General features: G+C 40.8%; 1 protein-coding gene across 1 annotated transcript; it reads left to right on the top strand.

Moving 5' to 3' along the window:
- The first annotated feature begins 3,787 nt into the window (after positions 1 to 3,787).
- Positions 3,788 to 23,002, top strand: FERMT1 (fermitin family member 1). Its single transcript, XM_009282518.2, has 14 exons — positions 3,788 to 3,954; positions 6,816 to 7,049; positions 8,572 to 8,718; positions 9,304 to 9,517; positions 10,526 to 10,628; positions 12,237 to 12,344; positions 13,435 to 13,566; positions 13,714 to 13,763; positions 16,412 to 16,536; positions 17,852 to 17,958; positions 18,698 to 18,919; positions 19,604 to 19,728; positions 21,421 to 21,562; positions 22,829 to 23,002. Exons 1-14 carry the CDS (start codon positions 3,804 to 3,806, stop codon positions 23,000 to 23,002), a joined length of 2,034 nt encoding a protein of 677 aa, XP_009280793.1. The 5' UTR covers positions 3,788 to 3,803.
- The last annotated feature ends 1,183 nt before the right edge of the window (positions 23,003 to 24,185 follow it).

The raw sequence follows: 24,185 nt of genomic DNA, 5'->3' as shown, positions 1-24,185 counted from the left end.
GGGCCGGAGGAGGAATGCGGGGCAACCGGATTATTTTATTCATTTTTTTTTTACATTATTTTCGGGCGCTTATAACCGCTGCGGGTTGATCCCATCCCGGCCCCCTGCGGGGCCCCGCCTCCCCGGGGTCACTCCAGCAGCGGCAGCCTGGCACTTCCTCAAACGCCTGCTCTGCCCTCAGAGCTGTGCAGGAGGGAGCGCAAACGGGTGCCTATTTACCCCCTTACCTCCCAGCAGCTACCTTCCGAAAGATGCCGGGGCACTACCCGTCTTAGAAATATCCAGGGAGACATCATACTCTGGTTTTCCCCCCTTTACCTTAAAGCGGAGCTTTTCCTGCTTTAGTACGACTAACATCCTCCTGTATTTCCACACAAAGTTTGAAGTTCGGGGCTCTAAGGGCTAAAATTTGCGGAGAGCTCGATCTGTAGAGTAATTGCTGCTTTTTTATAGCTGCGTTGGCTAAAATGCTCTGTAGAAATACTGACTAGAGTCAGCTACAGCCCGAAGACGTGTTTCTGGCCTTTTTGATCTCCCTGTGCCAGGCCATACAGCTGCAACCCACGTGGAGCCCGGGAACCGGGGCGCGTTCCCCGAGCAGATCCAGTCTTGACCTGAAGGTTTTAAGACACGGGGCACGCACAGCCCGCCCTGGCAGTTTGGGTTTGTTTGGGTTTTAATACACAATAGTTAGTTGTCCTCGTTGCTTAGCTTGCCTCTTTTTTGAGACTAGGCTTTGTTTGTGCTGCGTTCTGTGATAATTTACTAGTGTTTGTGTTTTCTTGCCATCAAACTAAAACCTCCCAGTTTGAAGAGGAAGTGGGGAAGGGAGCAGCTTTAGGGAATGATGGGGTGCCAGGATTAGCTGCACTGAGGCCATGGTTTTCCGAGCCAGCGTGAATGAAAGAAAGAGTTTCACCCAGCCCTTGGGCTGCTCATTTTCACCCATGTCAGCACAAGCATTTGTATGCAGAATTAGACTGGGAAGCTAAACCAAATTTAAAAAGAAAAAAAAACCCCAGATCAGCTCCCAAATGTTTTCGCTGGCACAAGAGGGCAGATGAGGCGGCTTCTTTTCAGTAACAATACTGGCTTATAGTGGACTGTAGCGTAGGCAAAAGTATAGTTCACCTGCCAGATTTCATACCCATGCTCCTGAAATGAAAGCACGTAGTTCTCACGCTTAGGCCAGTTGTAGATTTATTTATTTTTAATGCTGTTATTGATGCTTAGGAGAGCGACTAGTGGCATTTTGACTTTTCTGAGGCCAGGATTTTTGTTTTGCAATGAATACAGCGCAACGGTAACTGTTGTGCTGAAAGCCTCATCTGCCTGGGAGACCATCTCAGGAGCTGTCTCTTGGACACTGTGCCTTCAGGAGAGGCACAGCCCTTCCCCTCCACCAGGTTCCCCCTGGTCTAATGCATACCTAAGCTAGCACATCCATGTGGCACACCGCAGCGCGAATTCAAAATCCCAGCTCTATCCCTGAGGCAGGAGAGCCACAGTGTCCGACACAATGTCTTTATTTACCAAGGCAAAACAAACAAACCTCTTGGATAAGTATCAACCTTTGTTGGTTTAGTAACTGTTTGGTGAAAAGGTGTAGGCTGGCACATCCAAGAACATAATTAACAACAGCATTTGTTCCTCAGTGTAAATTAGCCTCTTGGAGTCATATGATTATAAAGTTTCAGTTTTCTGAGTTAGGGCTGTCTATAAGTCATCATGATTTTAGAATTTCACGGCAGACTCCCAGCACTGTTCTAGTGAAACTCCTTGGTAAGGTGTTTTTCCCCTAAAAGGATGGTTTTGAGCTGGACAGATGTTTCATTTATATTGTCATTCATTTAGGGGGTGATCAATCTAATCTTTAACAGATACACTTTCATTGCCTTTACCTTTGGAATCACTTTTCCTTATTAGTAAAATTTGTCATTACCACCACATTTCTATTATCCCTTTGATATCAAATTTTATGTCAGTAGGTTGACAGCAGGCATGGCCTAGGCCCAAAGGAGTTCAAGGAACCAAGTCTACATTAGTATTCTGAGAACGGATTTTAAAAGAACTTCACTGAAACAGTTTGACTGATTTGAAACAGATGACTGATTTATGTTGTACTCCATAATACAAACACTGCACGATACATCATTTAATGTACAAAATACCAAAAGTCTTCCTGTTGAAAACTGATTTATGTTGTACTCCATAATACAAATACTGCACGATACATCATTTAACAAAATACCAAAAGTCTTCCTGTTGAAGTTCTTAAACCATAAGGCGTTAAGAAACATGAATAACACCTGAAAGTCTGGGGAAAGTTAAGCTGTAACAGGCTGGCTGTTGAGTTGCAAGAGCCTCCTTGCACCTCTGGAAGGGAACCTCAGAATGAACATTGAACTGGGCTCTGCCCTGAAGTAGTATCTTTTGGCACAAAAAACCTCTTTTATTATCTAATCGGTAACATAAAGCTTCATTATAAATTCAGTAAATAGGTGAACTTAAATTTTCACCCTGTTTCCAGGCATGCTTTATTTAACCTTTAGCTTAATCTTACGGTAGTGTAACCTAAGCCAGTCTGGTCTTGTCCTGCAGTCAGTCCTAGAAAAGGTCATTCCTTCTCTCACTCCTCACCTATGACAACGGTTCTTGATTTTTCTGGGTTTGACCTAAATTTTAGGCTAAGGGTTTTAACTTACTAAATACTCCTCTTTAAAAAGATCTACAGAAATCTGTTAATATTGTTACAACCCCCCTAGCCTTCTTTGTAAACAAGTCCTAGTTATTTTTTACGTTAGAAGCAGTCTGTGTATGGCACCTTTAACTGAGTCCCTGTCTGTGACTTGGGTTCTCAGGTGCTGCTGAAAGTCTACAATAAATGGAAGTCATCCACTTTCCTGCCTAAGCTTCAACTGCAAAGGCTTGTTTCTTAGGGTTCAGTTTAACAGGACACTGAGTGCTAATCTGGTATCTTCTCTCACTCATTAAATATCCCAAATCCTTCCTGCAGCATCACCTTAGACCTACAAGCTCTTTCTCCAGTAATTAGCAGAACTCTACTGATGATAACCACAGCTTCTACTTTGAGCATCTTCTCTAGCTGGGCTTGGCATGATCACTGTTAACCTGTCCTGGCAGGAGCCTGGTGGGATCTCAGACGATACACCCTGCTGAGACAGGATACATGCCGACATCTCTGTGCAAGCAGACAGTCAGCAGAAACTGCAGTTATGTGCCTGGATATTGCTGGCAGAGAGCCATTCAAGTTACTTGCCTCCCTCGCAAATAGGTAAAACTACTCTCTGGTTTCAGTCCCATGGGACCAAGCTGGCAGAACTGCAAGTGTAAACTTTCATTTGCAGTGAAAATTACAGCTGTAAGTGTACAAGTCAACGAAATTCCTTTGTTCACTGGACAGATTGCCAAAACAGATCCTATCCACAACTGCAGGCTTTACGGTGTCCAGGCGGGCAGAATAGCATTGTATAGTGGGGAAACCCGGGTAAAACTGGGCTGTTTCTACCCAGCTGGAGACACTTGAGTTGGGGGGTTGGAAATCAGAATAAAAACAAAAAATCCCACATGCCTATCGTGCAAGAGTAATCACAAGAGCAGAGTCTAGTTCAGAGGTAACAAGATAACACATCTGAAGTTCCAGCCAAGGCCACTGCGAAATCTTGGCAGCATGGAGGTATTTTGAGACTGTGGAGAGATGCATCTGTTTCAGAGGACGGAGGAAAAATACACTTTTTGTTTGTTTGTTTTGTTTTTGCAGAGCTTACATAGACCTTTCCAAAATGATTTCCTCAAGTGAATATGGGTCTCATTCCTGGGAGCTTTTGGTGACAGTTGATCATCAGCATGAAGAGGTACAAAAGGAATTTTTACTACGGGTCACAGGGGACCTTCATATTGGAGGAGTGATGCTGAAATTAGTAGAACAAATCAGTGAGTAAAGACCTGTTTAATTTACACAGTGTTATTAAAATAATACATGCAGCTTTCTTTCTACAAAGAGAGGCTCCTGCGCATTTTGAAATGGCACTGCCTCACTTACTTCTTTGTGACGGTACACCGAGCATGTAGGTGCTGCAGACTCGAGGTTTTTATGTGGCCAGAACCCCTCCCTGTCTGTGACTAAAGCCCCATACTATCACAGTGCAAACAAAACTTTACTTTGTTTTTGTCTTCCAGTTAGACAAATGTAGTTGGACTAGACTAACTATTCAACTCCCTTTCCAGATAGACTTTATAGGTGGCTAGTTTGAGGGGCAATAAAGGTAGCTGATACCCTATTTATCCATCTGTGGCAGTCAGAGAGACGGGATTAGTTGTTACAAAGGCATTTCAGAAGTTGCTGTTTCCTGTGCTGTAGTAGCATTCCAGCCAAAATCTGAACCACTGTTATCCATTGCTTATATCCAGCAGGGAACGGCTGTGAAGAGCAGAGACTGGCCGAGTCAAAGTTAGGAGATGAAAGGTAAAATACCCCGTGTACAGTCACAGCAAGTCAGCGCTACAGGCAATAAGAGAATCTAGGTTTCTTTAACTCAAAGCCGTCAAATGGAGCTGCCTCCCAAAATCATCATCTGCACTCTGAGGCAGCAGAATGATAGATACAGACAAGATAGTATGGTATTTGATTATTATATCAATGCCACAGGGTTTTCATATGCAACTCATTCTTCAAGTATTGTTCTTTTTCCTGAATTTTTAAATCTAGAAGTCTTCAGTCACAAACTTCACACAGAAAGGAACCTGTCTGCTAGATTAGACTCGCCAAGTGGGAACACCGTGAGCTTTGCATTTCCATGCATTGCTCTAGAAATACAAGATTTGTGGCAACAACAAAAAAAAGAAAGGTCAGAAAAACCTCCTTGAAACTTTAGTCTTTCTCACATAGCTTGACTTCAGACAAACAAGAAGAGAAAAACTGAAGTATAACAAAACCCTTCAGCAAAATAGTGTCAAGAAATTTAAAAATCGACAACTTAACTTCAGAGTTCTTACTGCCAAATGCATGGTTTTGTTTTCAAACACGGGGTTTGAAGGAAACAAAGGGGAGACGCGTGAGATATCCTTTCCAAAAGGCTCCCATTTAATGGAAGGACATTTTTACACAAAAACCCTTTGTGATGGAAAAGCTCTTCTTGGAGATAGTGATTTTATCAGGGAATCCCTTTTCCAGAATTAAAGCAGGTCACATAACTGTGATACATTTCTACCAACTTCTGCACGTACTTACACACACAGTTCAGCCAGCAAACCAATAGTAGCTGGAGTTCTCACTGGGCCAGAAGACTAATTTTTCTGGGTCAGAAGACTAATTTTTCACAGTATTCTTATAACTAGTACTCAACTAGTGCGAAAAGCTTTCTATATTAAATAATATTTAAAGCGAATCTGTAACTAAGTGATTTGTGTCAGCAGCTCTCTTGAGACACAATTTTTTCCCAAGAAACTCCAAAATAGGACAGGGCTCTACTGTGCTATAGACACGCTGAGGAATAGCCTCTACGTGGCGGAGCTGGTGAGGAATGAGAAATGATGCAGAAGACTGAAACGGCTTGACCAAGATCACACAGAAACTTTACCTGCTACTACACATCATTGGCATCTGGGAAGTCATCTAATCTTGGAATTCCCCATGGAGCTGAGAGCAGCAATACTTTATCTCTTTCCTTATGCATGTGCTTCTCATGCTGATCTAGTCAAGGTTTTGACACCTTTCAGGTCAGGATAGCTTATTGCTCAAGAGTAATCAGATAAAAGCCACTGTTCTTCCCTTCCAAAACTCTTAATATAAGTCATGAACAAAGTCTTCTATCTGTTCTTGATTCAGCAAGCCTTACTTTAGCTGTATGTTTTCAAAGTACAAAATACACAAACATTTTTTACTTAAGCAAAACACAGGCAAGTCTGTATTAGTGAAACAAGACAAGTCATCTCTTGGCAGGCCTGTCTTCTCCGAGAAGTTTTTGTAGGCAACCGTTGTCAGTCCCTGATCAGTCACACCAACCTGCCCTCCTGCACAGACTAATAAAAGATATAACTGTACCATATCGCATCATGCCCGTTCTACCTCCCTTACAAGTTTCTGCATCCTGTGTGGTAGAGAAGGTCAACTTATTTGTCAGAGAGCTTGTTAACTCCTTCCTGATTGTCACAGGGCTTACTCCCAAAATAATATTTCTTTTCCTTGATTATTTAAAGAACGTTGCCACTGTAAAGTTGTCGTAAGTGGGCTGCACTCAGGTGAGCATCTTTGTTAGTCTAACTGTGCAGCCACAGAGAAGAGCTGAGAACAGCCCTTAGCTGTGTGTCACCAAGACTTCAAGGGACTCACTGCTGGTTCTTAACACTATAGAGACGAGCTGTTCAGCGGTGCTTCCCAGGAGATTGTGGAAGAACTTGTGCCCATCTGGGTGCACACAAGGTTTTGTGGGAGGACTTTCAGCTTGCGCTATCAAGTTGCAAAGTGGGTACCCTTGTTATTAGCCCGTATCCCAGCACAATCCAAGCAGCGCTGGACCATGCGTAGCACCCGATTCAGGAGATGCACTTTGCCTGTGGATATCTGCAAGATAAAGGCAGTGCCACAGTCAGCACCTAGGTTAATTCTTCAGGCCAAACAAAGTTAGTTCCCAGTGACTGCCACAAGTATTCAGCAAATGGGGTCTAGGTCTCAGGAACTGTAGTTGCTACTTTAATGTAAATAATTTCTCCTGTTTGCAGAGCACTGTTTCCAAACCAAGATTTTTAGTGTATTTGCTCCATAGTTTATTAATAACCATTTTGTATTTTCCTAGAAATATCACAAGATTGGTCAGACTATGCTCTTTGGTGGGAGCAAAAAAAATGTTGGCTTCTGAAAACCCACTGGACACTCGATAAATGCGGGGTGCAGGCAGATGCTAAGCTGTTCTTTACTACTCAGCACAAAATGCTGCGGCTTCGCTTGCCAAACATGAAGACTGTGAGACTGAAAGTCAGCTTCTCTTCTGTGGTATTCAAAGCTGTCAGTGACATCTGCAAAATTCTCAGTAAGTAAAGCTAAATCCCCTCTGGCAGCTAAGTTGGAGCATTTTATTAGGCGACTTCGTTTTGATGTGAATTCCTTACTCACAAAATTTACTTACCTCAAGGAGAAATTTGATTGAGCTGACCCAGGATCAAAAGACAGATTTTTTGGTTTTTAGTATCCAGTGCATGTCAATGGTTCTCAGTCTTTGCCATAACTGATGCAAACAGTGTCAGAAACGTGTCCCGTGAGCTGCAAGAGTACTGGAGAGTCAAAGTCCTGTTGATGGTTTTGTAGGGATCCTTGTCCTCCTTGAGCGGGACTCCGTCTTGCTTATTCTATGCCATTGACTAAGAGCTTGAGCTTACCAATCTCCTACACCAGCTTTCACCACGTCAACTGATTTATTACCTACTTTCACTAGCATTAACGATATTCAACTTGGCCTATTGGTCATACGTATTTACATCAGAAGGAGCATGTTTTAAACATTCAAAATTTTTATATGCCCAAACCTCTTCAGGTCAGGCCATACCCAACTACCACACACAAGCCCATGAATGTGTTGCAGCACTGAGTCCCCGTGTCTCTGCTCTTTCCAGTAATGGAGCACCTCCAAGCAGAGATGAGGTTTTGGAGGATGCCTGACCTGTGTGCCTGTGATCCACAGGAATAAGTCGAGTCTGCAAACAGTCTTCAGAATGCCTTAGTTTTAGGGATTCTTTAATTTAGATCTTCCAAGCTGAGGCCAACACCACATTCATCTTCAGAAGGAATTTACCACCTCATATTGACCACAATGTAGCTTTCAGTTTCATCTTCTAGCACTGGATTGTGAAAGGGATAGTATGTCTTTATTACATTTAATAGCTCTGATAAAATGATGCCATAATTGTTCAGCTGACATTTGGCCGAATTAAATATTTCCACACACATTTTTCTTCCAGATTGAGTCAGTAGAGGAACCCTGTAACTTTTCTCATGAGTGAGATGAGACAAAAATGTCTTTGCTTACCCCAGGATAAAAGTGTTTTTCAGAAACAAAGTGTCAGGTTTGCAACTGACAATACATGTCTGAATCAGTAGTGCAGTAGGGAATAGTGTATAGCCAAGACAGAATCTTGTATGTGAAATATAAAAGTCTTAAGTGAATAATAGAAGGCATGAACTTCAAATACAGTGGTTCCATTTCTGTTCTTGCTTATTTATAAGTCAGACATTTCATTGGGGTTATTATGCTCAACGGTGATTGCAGAGCCATCAGGGAGAAAGAGTTTTTCCCTCGTGTTCTAAAATGCAGTTATGCTTGCTACAAAAGCAGGCTTAAGTCCTGTCAAAACTCACTCTCACAGCCCAAAGTCTTTGGCCTTGTTATTCAATTACTGGATTTTCCATGGCTACTGCTTTCAACCTGCTAGAAATAAAATTCAGATTGCAACATGGAGTTTCCCCAAATGCTATTACCAACCATGGGCTTTTTTTGGATGTAAGCTGCTAAGTTTCAAATGTTTCATCTTGCTTCACTTCCCAAATTGCCATTGTAGATATTAGACGGTCAGAAGAACTCTCTTTGTTGAAGCAATCAGAAGATGCACTCAAAAAGAAAAAGAAAAAAGACAAGAACAGCAAAGAACCAGTTACGGAAGATATTTTAAACCTGTGCAACTCTCCAGTGAGTTCTGGATTATCAGGTAATGAAAAACCAGTATGATTTTGTTCTTCTGATTGAAAAGTCAAAAAGAGGAAGAAATCCTTTGCTACACAATTAAAACCAGGGAGACCACTTTAATGTAGGATGGTGGTCAGAGAGACACAGTTGGCCTGAAATTAGTGGCTTCAAGAAGTTGCTGAAATCTCCAGTATATCAATATTTTTCTGTTGTTTTTCAAATGTTTTCCTTTCCACTGACATGAGAAAGGCTATACCAGAAAACAGGTGATCAGCTGTGGCCCTGCACACGGGATGTGCTGCTGCTCTTTGAAAATGTGAGACCACTCTTAAAATATTCAACAATTTTGGCAACCTCCAAGGAAAAGGAGAAATAAAGGCTTGAAAGTATGTGTTTCCTATCTCCAACACAATTGAGATATCTCACAGAACAAGGAAGAGCACTTCTGTCACACTTCACCCGTGAAAGGACAAGGCCTGCTGTAAACAGCAGAGATAGGAGGCTGTCTTGAAAGAAAAGGGTTAGTCTTTTATGATGGAAAGTGGTAGACTACCTAAGTCTGAAGGCAGTTTTCCCTGGAATAATACATTACTCTCTTAACTTGCAGGAAGTCCAGGTTTATATAGTAAAACCATGACACCCGTTTATGATCCCATCAGTGGGACACCAGCATCTTCTACAATCACGTGGTTCAGCGACAGTCCCTTGACTGAGCAGAACTGCAGCATCCTCGCCTTCAGTCATCCCAACTGTTCTCCAGAAACACTAGCAGAGATGTACCAGCCTCGGACTTTAGCTGACAAAGCCAAACTCAACGCAGGGTAAGATGCCTCTCTTTGAGATCTTTGTTAGCTGGCTTAACAAGGGTAGCATTAATCCAGCTTCTTAAGTGTAAAGCAGAATTTGACAACAAACCCCTGATATATGGCTATATTGATACTTAAATACATGCTTTGATCTTGGTTTTATTTCAGAAATACTTACTCTTTTTAATCTTTTTTCCTTATTCAACATTCTTGGTTAGGCAATTTTGTTTGAAAGTGATGAATGATGTAATTGTGCAGGCTCTGGACTAAATTCTGTTGTTAGATGAAGGCAAATCCAGTTTAGCACTGTGGGCATAGCTAAAGGACAGTTTGGATAGCAAACTCTAAAGGCTTTAAATGGACAGTGGAAATAAACGTGGATAAATTCAGTAAAGCTCTAATGCATTACGAATAGGTGACTTACTGAATTATGTGCAAGCAAACATTGCTTACTGTACACCACAGAAGAATCCAGACCATTGGGGGGTTTAGTGGTGCAAGTGTTTGAGAGGATTGTCTCTCTAGCATTAAAATACGGATTGTCATTTTTAGATCTGTAGAGCGTTTAACAGTGACTTTGATATTTTCATTGGATTTCACTGGAGAACAGAAGTAGCTAGAATTATAAAACAGCAAATACTGAAATGAAAAGCGGGAGTTCTAAATATACAGGTACACTTTTGCCCTGGCTTAAATGAACCTCGCGTTTCTGGAGATCAAGAAGAAAGAATCTTATTGGCATAGGTCACCCCACAACTAGTTACTGCTCAGTTTCGGGCATCTCCTTCTGATGTTTTGAGTAGCGCTGGAGAAAAAAACAGGAAGATTGTAGGTATTGTGTTCATACAATGAAAGTTGGAAATCCATACGAACGTTCCACCTTCTCGAGTTATGCGAATTTTCCCCAGACTTGCAGGAACCAGAGCTATTTGTTCCCACTTTTGTTTCACAAGTACATTGGAGCTCTGCAGGTGTGATAGTTTTTCCTGTACAGATGAATCTGTGGGTTGTTTTCTTCCGCAGCTGGCTAGATTCATCTCGATCACTTATGGAACAAGGCATTCTGGAGGACGATCAACTTCTTTTACGCTTTAAATATTACACTTTCTTTGATTTGAATCCAAAAGTAAGAGCTTTGTTTTTATTGCTATTCATTGTTTGCCTGCTTTCATGTCAAGGAGCTATAGCACAAGGATACCGAATTTTAGCTAAGATTTGTTAGGCCTTCAGAGATCAAATTCAACTTCTTCCCCTCAGCTAAGGCTACATTTTTCCCCTCTGGACACTGAATCACCATTCCTCACCTGAAATAAGATCTAAGTATAAAGATGAGATCTGAAGAGCACCAGAAACAGTATCCAGACTTCCAGAGGGGCTGGTTTACTTTCTGCCTCTCCTCTAACAAGAAAAACTAAAGGGAAAACTAAACCGACAGTATCCTAAATGATGTAAAGGTGTAAGCCCTATTTTTGAAAATGGACTTAAAAATTACATTTATGTTCCACTGCCCTTCACTGAATATTCAGCTTTTCTGGGCTGAATACATATTCTGAAGCCCTCAGAAGCACTCAGGCACTTAAATCAAATTTGTTTCAATGTAACTGGGTGGTTAAATACCTTTGGAAAGTTCAGCAAAAGTGCCAAAGTCTCATTTGAAAACAAGACTTAGCCTTCAAAAATCACTTCATTGTTTTTCTCAAGTTGCCTCTCGTTTGCCTTTGTTTCCACCAAAAGTCAACGCTGGTTGTGTTAAGCCAGTGTTTTTAAGGCTTGGGTGATACATTTAGTGAAATTAAAGCATGATCATTGACCAGTGTAAATCAACAAGAGTTCAAATGCGAATTTTAGAGGATGTGGCCTTCACATTGTTATTTTCTGTAAATTCTGTAAAACTCCTTCATTTCAGGCATCTCAGATAAACAGAAGGGCACTTTCTAGTTCAGGTGGCTTGTTTTTGGGTGAAATGCCGCCCCCACTAAAATTCAAGTACGTGTCTCAACATCAGCAGCCCAAACATTTCCCTTCTTTGCCCCAGCCAGCCATGGAGCCATAGGATGAAATAACCCAAAACAGCTTCAGGCAACTCAATAGCTCACCACTACTGGGAGAGGTCACGCTCCAAGGTTTACCCTCCCATCACCTACCTTTCACCAGCTCTGGGGCTTGAATATTTCTGTGAGTCATTTCAGCTTATTAACCAAGTAGATAATAAGAAACAATCGCTATCCAAAAAATGGGTAGTGAATTAAAGCAGTTCACAGCAGGATCTGACAAATGTCAAGCCAGTGCAAAGATAGAGCCAGAACCGAAAAAGCCAAGAGCAGAAGAGGGGAAGTGAGGAATAAGAGCTTCTGTCTTTTGGCAGTAGCAAACTGTTGAATGTCACATTCATATCAGCTGTGTCACATTATTTTCACTCTCATAGTGTGGTTTCACGTTTTGGTTAAGCCAGTCCAAGGCCCGCTACCGCAAAAGGGGATGTCTTAATCTCCCCTTCTGCTTCAGCCAAGGACTCCTGATTAATTTTCTGTTGGATCAGCAAGCCACTGTGACCCTACACACAATCACACCAGCTAGTACAAGAGAAGGATGGGAACATACACAGCAGGGCAGAGGTCGGGGGAGGAAGGAAACAACCTTTATGGCTTCAGCCCAACGTTAGGTCAGCTGCAGCTGATCGTGAATCTGTATCTTGATGGTCATTAATGACCAATGTTGTTCTTTTTTGCTACAGTATGATGCAGTGCGAATAAACCAAATATATGAACAAGCCCGTTGGGCCATCCTCTTAGAAGAAATTGACTGCACAGAGGAAGAAATGCTGATCTTCGCTGCACTACAGGCACGTACTTGATCCAAGTTGCAAAACCTGTTTGCTCAAGAGGCAGGCACAAGCTAGGGCAAGACTCGGATAGAGCCCAGGCCAATAGCTCTGTTTGGACTGGGGGGCTGCTATTCGAGTGAGAAACAATAAGCAGCAGCCATCAGCTAAACCAACTAAATTCAGTAGCAGCACACCATTATTCAAACTGACACATACAATTATGGAACCGTTTACTAAAATTTTCTAAAGCAAACCGTACCCAGGATGTAACTTTGATACCAGTCTATTCTGAAGGGGATTACTATGAAGCGTTGCTTCCCATACCAGCTACCACCCTTTCACATATTATTCCTGAAAATTTCTCTAATACATCAATACATATGTTCACAACAGACCGAAAAAAAGCTATAGCACAATGTGAAGGTAGGGATGCTATGGAGTACGTAGAAATTTAACATGACTTAGTGTGACTTAGTCCCTGACTGTAGGTAATAAGGCACAAATGTTTATTATTAATACATTCCTTCCTTTTAAATGTAAACGGAGCTGCCAAATTCACGGCTACATATGTTCACAACAGACCGAAAAAAAGCTATAGCACAATGTGAAGGTAGGGATGCTATGGAGTACGTAGAAATTTAACATGACTTAGTGTGACTTAGTCCCTGACTGTAGGTAATAAGGCACAAATGTTTATTATTAATACATTCCTTCCTTTTAAATGTAAACAGAGCTGCCAAAAAATTCACGGCCTGCCACTGTGGAACACCACAGCACCTTGCTGCCACGTTTCCACCTGGTATGGATGGCACTTACAGCTGACAGTACTAGGGACGGAAATGTCAGCGTTGAGTCGGCCTCACAGAACAGGATGATTGTGAAGGAATACAAACACTGGCAATTAAAATAGGAAACTGTTATCAGTAATTGCACAGGAGATTATGGTGGACGTACCTGTTTCCTTGTGAAACACCCCATAGTTCCGTGCTGCAGAACTTTACGCAGTTGTCCCAAGACCCAGAAGACCAAATGGCCTATTTTCCATATGCTGTGATTGCGTGTTGCTAATTGATATATTGACTATTTGATATTTGATGTTTTATTTTAGTATCATGTAAACAAGTTATCATTATCATCAGAGGCACAAGATTTCACCTGTGAATCAGAAGTAGATGAAGTAGAAGCTGCACTTTCTAATCTGGAAGTGACACTGGAAGGTGGAAACACAAGTAACACTCTGGTATGTCCTTTCAGATCCCAGAATTGCTTTCACTGTGTCAAATGCATTGACTCTGATGAGCCCACCTGGTTCCTGATTTTTTTAACAGAGTTAACAGACGATTACAAAGTGCATTGTACTAAAATTATTCCTAATTATTCCTGATAGGAGGACATCACAGACATCCCGAAACTTGCTGATAATCTCAGGCTAGTTAGGTGAGTGATTAAAACTAATAATAAAACATACAAAACAAAAAGCTTAACCATACAAGAGATCTCTTGAGTTTTTCATTCTAATCTAACGGTAGATCCTAAGGTTATAAATCAACAAATACACCAGATAGGTCTAACTAGCCTAATATCATCTTCTTCAAATCTTTCTCTTACTGCTTCTGAGCAAGACTGTCAGCAAATCTTTCTAGCTCTTGGGGTGCTGGGGTAGCTATACCTATGCTCATTAAAAGACCAGGCTCTTTAAATTTCCTAGTGCTCATCAATCATCATCTCTAAACAAGAGAGTCTACAATTTTGTTTTCAATCACATTTTACTGGGTTTTGCCAATGAAAAACTAGAAAGAACTTTCAGCTCTCTCTGAGAAGAATTTCTGAAAGCAACCCTGGGGATTTATTTATTTTTTTAAACAAAAGAAACAAACAAATTACCCCTTTCTAACCAAACATGGAGTCTGTTTCTAATATCAAAATGAGTTTCAAGTTACAGTAGCAGTATGGTAAACCAGATCAGTAATACCTCACCTAAGTAAGTAAACTGAGGAAAGTACAGTTCTCTGATCCCACTAGAATATCTTCATTTATGGGTTATTTAAATGACTGCAGTGACCTCAAGTCTGTAGTTCCTTTTATCGCAAAACAGTCCACGTGTTTTAGAAAGATAAAGATTTCTGTTGCACAAGTATTAATCATTCATTCCGTTGACAAATCATATTTGTAGTCAGCAAACTGAAAATTGCACTTGAAAACTGTTAACTGTTGTTAACTGTTAAGAATTGTTAATTATTAATTCCCAATTAAGAAATTTTATTTGATGTTCAAATTACTAAGGTGGCTCAAGATGAAAGGGAATTTAAGCCTTTTAAGTTCTGTCAGTTATTCGCCTCTAACAATGCATTGTTTATTTTTCCCCAGCAGTAGAGCAGTTTGCTTTTAAAAGCACGCAGCGGTTATTTTTCATCATGAAAAATTTCCTATATACATGATAAATCACTTACTAAACCTAAGACAATGTAGAAACTAGGTAAGGCGTAAAATGTTTCTTTAAAGGAACAACAGCATTTTGCTACTATAGTTATTTGCCTAATTGTAAACATAAATGCAAAGCTGTATGTCATACTGCTGGGTCTATTCATATAGTAAACTTTTATTCACATTTATTCACAGTATGCACCACATTAGCACACTAGTAAATACTCCTTTCAGGTGGGTGACAATATGGTGGAGAATTACTTTTTTTTTTTTCCAAAAACAACAACAAAAAAATGCTTTCAAAAAAGTTTTCAGCAACTTTTTCTGGATAGAAAAATAATTTTGTCAGTCTAAAAAAAATTATAGTCCCTTATTTTTGAAGAATGTCACAATATTGGAAAATTAAAAGCCAAAATATTTGGCAGTTTTGAAAATCCAAGTTATTTTTTTTAAATTTAATCATACAAATCACCATTTTCTAGAAAGGATTCTAAACTAGGATTTCTAGAAAGGCTCTGGAGAAGGCAAGAATGGGTATAAGAAATCACTGTTTTCCAGCTAGCTGTATACTCTTTGTACCATCATCTTAGATTTAAAGGGAAGTACCAAATAGACAGTGGAATTTTTTTTTTTTTCTTTTTTCTTCTTTTTAACTTCATTGTTGACTTTTGTAGCTAGTTGTGAAGTATTTCTCTACTAAAATAGTGCTAATACCTCCAGTTTTCTCTCCCGAAACATACTGAACCTGGGATTTTATTCCTCTCCCTCCCCCCCGCCCCAGTCCCTCCCCCCGGCCCCAGTGGCTTTGTTAGTGTATTCTTAGTAGAATTAATTATGATTTTTATCTCTTACTGAAGAGAGGTGGGGCGGGCAGAATGATTATGTTTGACCATTGGTATCTATCAGTTAATTCTCAATTCCAAAGTAGATATTTTTAAATTTACTCTATGAAAGAAATCAGTTTGCATGAGCAAAGTATTGACATTAAGCAAAATAATTAAAATTAGGATTATATCCATCTATATACATGTGTGAGGAGCTGGAATAACACTGCCCTAGTGGAAGAAGATGGTTTAAACTATCACCTTTTCTTGGAGTGCTACAGAACCTGTATAAGTGAAGGAATTGAATTTTGTTGTGTTAGATACTATTCAGATAAAGCCAAAAAGATGGTCTCTACTCCCTTACAATTTAATGAATACAAGTTAGTTTTATGGGTGCAAATCTTCTAGATAAGGAGCTATGAAAAACTGAAGGTAATTCTAGTGCATGTGAACAAACTCGTGGGTTACATTAGTGTTACTGAGCTCATGTAAAAAACAGAATTAGTCTTTCTTAGAAGGGAAGGGCTTTGATTAGGAATGAAAGACCAAAAAAAAAGTAAGAAAAACCACATAGAAGAGAAAGAAAAAAAAAACGAGAGAAATCTCAGATGGGATTCAGCTAGAATCTGGGGTAAAAACCACATCCATACCCAGGATAACGTGGGTGCGGTGTTGGTTCCAGGTGTTTGCCACCCGCCTCATTGACACAAGTATGAGTAACCCAATGGAAGCCATGTGTATGACCTCAAAGCAATGAGATCCACAGTAATATTGGTGAGTGACTTAGCAATTTGTACATTTCAATATAAAAAAATGTGATTTCTTTTTTTCTTTTAGGCCCAGGAAGCTGTCACTCAAAGCTATCAAGCCATATTGGTTTGTCTTTAAAGACACTTCAGTATCTTATTTTAAAAACAAGGAATCCGCACAGGGAGAACCTATTGAGAAACTAAACCTAAAAGGTAGGAATTTTCTTTTCCTTTCTTTCCTTTTTCTATTGCATTCGTGAACTGAATAAATCAAGGAATCCCTGCGAGACTCAGGAAGGCAAGCGCAGTAGCATTTACTCTTGCAACTCTTTCAGTTACTGAGACTCCTAAGCAGGCAGACTGCACCTGCAAAAGAGACCTAAACAAAAAGGATTCAATAGCTTAGCTCAAACCAAGATTATCTGGACCTGGCTTGTAAAATGCCATGTACTGCCAAATTCACTTAAAGATGAGTCAGATAGAGAATGTGATCTGTGTGACACTTGTATTTCCAAATATTTTTACTCTGTGTTAAATGCTAGTACTCACCTCTGTCCTTGGCAAATGCACACTGGTAGTAGAGGCTTATGAATGATGCAGTGGACAAGAATGCCATAGGTTGCACCTATATACTGCTGTGCAGGGACAGCTCCAAGACCTTCTCTGGACCTTGTTTGTTTCATGAATGGGGATTACTATAGCTACAACCAGCTTTAGGTACTTCTGGAGGAGAAATCCCGGGTGTACACACGGCAAACAGCAGCACCATATATAGCCTCCTGCAGGGACATCATTTGTTCAGCGTCAGGGAACCAATGATGCCCAGGATTCATCCTAGAATAAACCTTTGAAATAGAAAGAAGATTGACCCCTGTGAGCAAATGGCTCTGCATACCAATCTGCATATCCTCAGTAGGTCAGATAAATGCATGGTAAAACTAGCCAGGGTGACCGGAACCTCACCAAGTAGCCTACAGCCTTGGTGTCCCTCGACACAAAGGGGAACTGTAGGCATCCTCGACTCCAGCTGAATCCAGAAGGCCTGCAATAGCACCATCAACATGAAATACCAGGTCCCCAGCGTTCTCCGGGATCCCTGAATTGGCCAGCTCTGTTGTAGATGTCACCCACATCCCATTGTCAGTACTAAGTAGCTTCTGAAAATATAGTCCAGGCTTTCAAGACAATTAGGCAAACATTTCCAGAAGTACCTATCTCATCAGCTCCTCTTCATTTTAAGCGTTGAGCATTTCCTAAGATCAGGCTGAGGTTTTGAGAGCACTTAGATCCTTTCTCTTCCACATTGACTAACATGCTTTTTGAGCTCCGAGCATTCATCACCCTGGCAAGCCAGACCGGGCAGTGAACTAGAACAGAAAGCTAGAACAGGCCTAAGCCTCGGAAGTCTTGGCCTTTGATCTCAAAGAAAAACAACCATTAAGTACTGTTCTTCAGTATTAATCAGTACTTAAAGTTAGTGATGTAGTAATTAAACAAATCTATTCCTTCCTGATTCTCTGTGACCTAGGATGTGAAGTTGTACCAGATGTAAATGTTGCAGCAAAGAAGTTTGGAATCAAATTACTAATTCCTGTTGCTGATGGCATGAATGAAGTATATTTAAGATGCGAAAACGTGAGTAATAAGACAAGGGAAAGTTTGTATTCCAGATTTATTGGCAGATTGTCTAGAAGACCCATTGTCTTGTTCTAGAATTTGTATCGAAAAACAAGGATGCTGCAGAGAGTTTATTTTCTACATGTTTAGTAAAATTTAAGAATGATGTGGTGGTTTAACCAATACTTTATGGTTGAGGGGACAAAAGGACAGTAATTCTATGTTTATCATCAGTTTCCAAGTAAAGCTGCTGGAAAGAAAAAAGAACATACTATCAAAAAGGTAAAAAGAAATTACAATGTTTTGCTTCAGTGTTTTCAGAGGACTGGGGTTTGGGGTTTGTTCTCTTCTTTTTTCTTAATTAGAACTCTCCCCATTCAGATGAGGGTAGCATGATAAGGATCTTACATTTGTTTTCCATTTCAATTTATTTCACGTGTATTGAAATGTATCAATCCAAATTGTGTAAAACTGTTCATTAGGTGGAAAATAGTCATGCAATAAAATTTCCAAGAGAATCTATTCCGAAGTACTGGGTTTCTTTGAAAATTTAAAACCTAACTATTCTGCAAAGGCAGTCCTGTAGGTGGAACTAGCCCAGTCAGGGAAGAACAACAGTACTATGGTAACTACACATCCACGCAAATTAAGCGGAATAACTCCAGAGTGGTTTTATCGCACAGTGAAAGATGCGTGAGCAGTAGCCGTCTTCATAAATGGTTCGTCCAAAAATACCAAACAATTGTCTTTGTTGCAGGAGAATCAATATGCTCGGTGGATGGCTGCTTGCATTTTGGCCTCAAAAGGCAAAACGATGGCCGATAGCTCTTATCATCCCGAGGTCCACAAGATCCTTTCATTTCTAAAGATGAAGAACTGGGCCATGTCTCCCCAGGCTGTCTCTGATCCAGAAAGCATAGATATGAAACCAGAATGCTTCGTCTCACTACGTTATACCAAAAAATACAAGTCCAAGCAGGTATCCTGAGCATGGCTTGATGGTTGGGGATGGGTGGTTCCAGTGATTGCTTAGGGGTGAGGCTGGATCGAAGCAGCATTTGGAAACCGTACAGTAGAATCATCTTGCAATACTCATTTGTCCCTTTGATATTTAGCAAGAGGCCTCTTCTTTAAAATGAACACACGGACAGGTCTCTCGGCACTTCTTCCAAGTACTCTTCCTACATCCACACAGCCTCCTAAGTCATTCATCATGTTCTCCTCCTGATAACGCTGTCCCTGAAAGTCTCTTCAGAGTAAGAAAGGAAGGTTTTTAAGGACAGGAAGTTACTGTCTACGTCTTAAATAACAGTGTCTTCCTGTCCTCGCCTGGGTGCCTCTCCTTCCTCTCCACCTAATTCCTTGTCCACTGCTTTTGCTGCAGAAGAGTTCAGCCTACCCACCCTCAGGGGACAGTCTCCAGAGCAGTATGCTGGAGCTAGACCCAGCGCAGCACAAACCCAGACACTGAGACCTTCCTGCATTGTTCTGCCCTCGTAGCTCAGGATCTGTCCCCAAGTGCTCTCTGCGGTACATCTGCATGAACGGTGATGACTAAGTGTCTGAACATGGCATCAGAGCTAATGATGTTTGATTTAGTGAAAGCAAGGGTATTTTTGTTCTCCAGTCAACTGAAACCTTTCTCTCTTCCTGTGTTTCCCAGTTGGCTGCTCGTATTCTGGAAGCCCACCAAAATGTATGCCAGATGCCCCTAGTGGAGGCCAAGCTGCGTTTTATTCAAGCATGGCAGTCCCTCCCCGAGTTTGGCTTATCCTACTACATTGTCAGGTAATCACACTGTTACAGCAATGTCAAGCTGCCATAAGGTGTTCACGGTCAGTGATTTGCGGGAAGTTCTTTGACTCCCTGTTTTGGAAACATTCTCTATTTTTTCCCCCACAAGACCTTTTTTAATTCTAGTAACTTCCATACTGCTGTTTTTCTCTATAGCAGTAGCACTCAGTAGCTCGGTTCCTGGAGTGAGACTCTCCGTTATGTCTGCCTTCGTACAGACCTGTCGTGTTTTGCCTGAAGTAACGTATCACTAGGATTAAACCCTTATTGACATAAACTCACTAAAATGTAAATAAATGCGTGTCTTGTTGGTGTTCTCAGGTTTGCAATATATTTGTTCACTCCAACTCTTTCTCATTGGAATATGATAAAACGCTAATTTCTTTGGCATTTCATGAAGAAAACAGCAAACGATCCCTTTTTTAGGTTAATCTGGAAGAGCAGTCAGCGCAAGAAAGGTCTGTTGTGTTCACAGCAGTTTCCCTGGACATTTACCTTGAGTGTGGCAGGGTTCTGACCTGCATTCTTTCCTCTTGACAAACTACCAAAAAACTGAAAAGTACTGACACAACCATACTTGGAGGCACCTTCCTTAATTTGTGCTTAACACCTCTTCCAGGGCTACTTAGGAATCATCTGCGGTATAAATTGAACCAGCTGGGAACCATTCTCTGGCACAGAGGCCAGCTGGCATAGAACAGCCCACATCTGTACTATTAAACTTTCTGACTTCCCAAAACCCAGTAGCCTTATATGAACTGCCAGATCATGTTGGTCCCTGGATGTTCCAGCTCCTGAGCCATACCTAGGAGTCATTTGAGAGCACTGCTTGGTTGCGGCCAGAATTCTGCCTGGGACTCTTCTAGCAATTGAACAGAACACAAGTTCAGTGCCCGGGAATGTTCCCTGTCACTATTTAATTTACTAACATACATAAAGATGTTTTGCCCCATCTGTCAGCACTAATTCTGTTAAACAAACAAACAAACCCAACACCTAAACTGCATTTTGTAGCATGAGCAAAACACCTTGTGGTGAATTTCTACAAACTGATGGGCGGTATCTCAGTGGGGGCGTTAAGTAAGGCACAAATTGTGGTCCAGGTCACATTCTTTCCCTAAGAGCCAGCTTCATCTAAGGAGAGAAGGTTCAGAAACAGGATCAAAAATATTGAAAATATTAGCAGACAGATGAGATTTCTTCCAGCTTTCAGCATGAAGGGTCGAGGAAGGTAGTTTCTTTACCAGAGTAACCTTTTCCTAGCTATTCCTTTATATGCTTATATAATTTAGGTGAATATAAGTAGAAGAACATGTTTCAACATTAGTGAAATGAAGCAAGGAAAATTATTGTTGACACTTTTCCAGTAAAAGCATAATCAAATTCATGCATTTTGGCAGAACAGTATTTTTTAGCAGAAAACAATTAATTGGAAAGATTTCAGCTAAATCTACCTGCCTGATTATTTTCCATCTTATACCATGGTTCACCAGCCTACATTTTTGCTTTATAACAAATACTGTTCTAAAGCAGGGCCCAAGCTCTCCTCAATCCCAGGCTGTTGTGACTTCTCCCACCTTTTTTTTTTTTCACTTTCAGAGGAGGGCGGGTGAAATGTTTCTCTAGACAGAAATCACTGCAAACCCCATCTTCTCAAAGGCTTTGTTGGTTTGTTTTTTTTTCCAGGTTTAAAGGCAGCAAAAAGGATGATATGCTTGGGGTGTCCTATAACAGGCTGATACGAATAGATATAGCCACAGGAGATCCTATCACAACATGGAGGTTCTCCAACATGAAGCAGTGGAATGTGAACTGGGAAATACGCCAGGTAAAACTGGAACAGCTCCCTGCATTCAGTCATTGCATTTCAGACACTGGATGATGCTTTCAGAAAATCTTTTTAAACCTCAGAGTGAAAAGATTTTGAATGTGTTGTGACATGTTATTAAATAATCTGTCTAAAATTTTTCCTAATGGAGTCTGTAGTCAAAATTCAGAAAGTAAAAGATCTCCAGTTTAAAAGGTTCCTACCAAGCTTATTCTTTATAAGTTGCCCTTGATTTTGATGGGATGAAATACAGAGTCTGAAAGGTAAATTCCAACCACTTATGTTTACTGCTCTGTCAGTAAAAATCTCATTTTAACTCTCTGTACAGTCTAGCTCATGCATCATCCTCTAAATTGTGGTGATTCAGTCTCTATTACAGGCTGAGGATACAGTTTGTCTTGCAAATCCCAAACTGAGATTGCAAGGCCAGGGTGCGAGCTCCTCTGTGTCAGCATGCGGTCCTGAGAAAGAAGCTCCGTTGTGTGATTTATACTGGGGTGCTCCTGACCCTGATGAAGGCTGCTCAGTGGGGCCAGCTGTTGCCCAGCAGTCCACTGGAGAGTTTGGGTTTGAAAGCTTGAAGCCAGCTTTGTAATTTGTAGATTTCTGGGGTACAACTAATGTGACCTGATGTAAATTCAAGCAGCCTGGAAACTGTTCCTGCTTATACAGTTTTCCGCATCCATCTGTAGGAGCCAGGAGAGAGCAGATACAATCCCTAGTACTCTCCTGCAGTACTCCCTGTGCCAAAGCCTGTAATGCTGGGTAAAACTGTTGGGTTTGCTTTAAATCTCTCTCAAAAAAGGCAGAATCCACAGTTAGCAACTAACCTCAGTTTGCTGGATTTTAGAACTGACGGTAGTTGGAAATCAAAACCTGGACCCCAAAAGCAGATTTAAGGTCAGCACATAACAATGGACAGTATTAAACACTATTGGTTAAGTGCCCAAAGAGTCAGGAGTACCATTCCTGCTCTTCTCAGTGTTCACTTTATGCACCATTAGAAAAACTAGTTAAAAGCATGTTTTTGTTGCCTGCCTAAACAAGCAACAAGATTTTGACCACAAGAGGGCCCTGCCATAGCAGAAAATTAAGAAACAAGCAGCCAAACACTCTCGACATCCTGCAGACCAGGAAATCTTTACAGCTCCTGTCTGGTACTGCTTTGTCACAGTATTTGTGGTCCAGCCGTGCTCTCACACTTGCTCTTTTTTCCCAGACACAGCTTATCTCTGTTCCTGATTTTGCCATATGTATTTTCTTTAGGTTGCAATTGAGTTTGATCAGAATGTATCTATCGCTTTCACGTGTCTGAGCGCAGATTGCAAAATCATCCATGAGTATATTGGGGGCTACATCTTCTTGTCAACCCGCTCCAAGGACCAGAATGAAACACTGGACGAAGATCTGTTCCATAAATTAACTGGAGGTCAGGAATGAGGTGAAGTAAACTCTCTTCCCTCTGCCTGCTTCTCCCCACAGCTAAGATGACCAGAAATTAAACAAAAATATCTCTGATTGTTAATTGCTGGCTAATAAATATTGTACATGTCAATCCATCTTGTAATATGACTGGACTATTTACAGTTTTTGTTAAACATTGAAGCCAAGGTCACTGGATGCAATATGGCAATTCCATCATCAACACTAGGAAAATTAAATCGTCTTTGTTTTCCTTTTGTACAGCTAGAAGTTTTTAAATAAACCGCGTCTAGCCACTGGGCATTTTTGAATCTAGTATTTTTAATTGCAAGAGTCTGTTTCAGCATCCAGAACAAGTAACTTGAGGATATTGTACAGCAAATTTTCTCCTCTGTTACAGCCGTGCAACTCCCACTGCTAAAATGGCCATTGTTAAAAAGGCCAGCATTTAACAGAACTAAAGCGGATTAAATACGTATTTTAAGGCTACATTACTTGTCTAACACTTGCACTGGGAACAGAAAACATTCCATCGGTGTTCCAAAGTCCTGCAGACTGAGCTATCACAACCCAAGTAGTGATTACACAATTGTTCAAAAATGTAGCACCCGTGTCTACCTTCATCCACTTAAGTAGTTCCCTTAAAGCCAGAGAAGCTACCAGACACCTAAAACCAAAGCATTAATCTTGGCAAAACAGGATTCAAAACGTTGATCTTTTGAGGAACTTTGTTAATTTCCAGGTTGAAAAAAATGCTTTAGGTACTATTTAAAATTATTTGCTTGTTAAAAAGGCCTCTGAGTGTAGGCCTTTCTATTTTCTGTCCCTGTTACTCTGTTTCACTGTGACATCTAACTCTAAACTTGTTCATAAGTTGAGCGAGGAGCTGAAATGCCTGTAGAAATTATCTTACTCATGTATTTAATGCAGAATACAAAGAGATTACTCGGTGATACCGTGCCTGAGGAAGCAGATCTGTAGCAGCCAGCTCTGCCTGCTGGAGGGAGCCACACACATCCACCCAGCTGAAAGAAATTTGGTTCTGCCCTGCAATGCATAGTGATCAGTAAAGCAAGGAGAGAACGAAGCTAGGAGGATTCATGAAACTGCTGGGCAAACCAAAACTGGTTTCACATATCTAAAGAAATACAATGGACAGGTGTTGTCATGTCACCAAGAGATGTTGCAGAAATCACTGCGT

The sequence above is a fragment of the Aptenodytes forsteri genome, unplaced genomic scaffold (assembly GCF_000699145.1).
Source record: "Aptenodytes forsteri isolate BGI_AS27 unplaced genomic scaffold, ASM69914v1 Scaffold5, whole genome shotgun sequence".
In the NCBI taxonomy this organism is placed as follows: Eukaryota; Metazoa; Chordata; class Aves; order Sphenisciformes; family Spheniscidae; genus Aptenodytes; species Aptenodytes forsteri.
The sequence above is the reverse complement of the archived record's forward strand: the minus strand, read 5'-3'. Positions and strand labels throughout refer to the sequence as shown.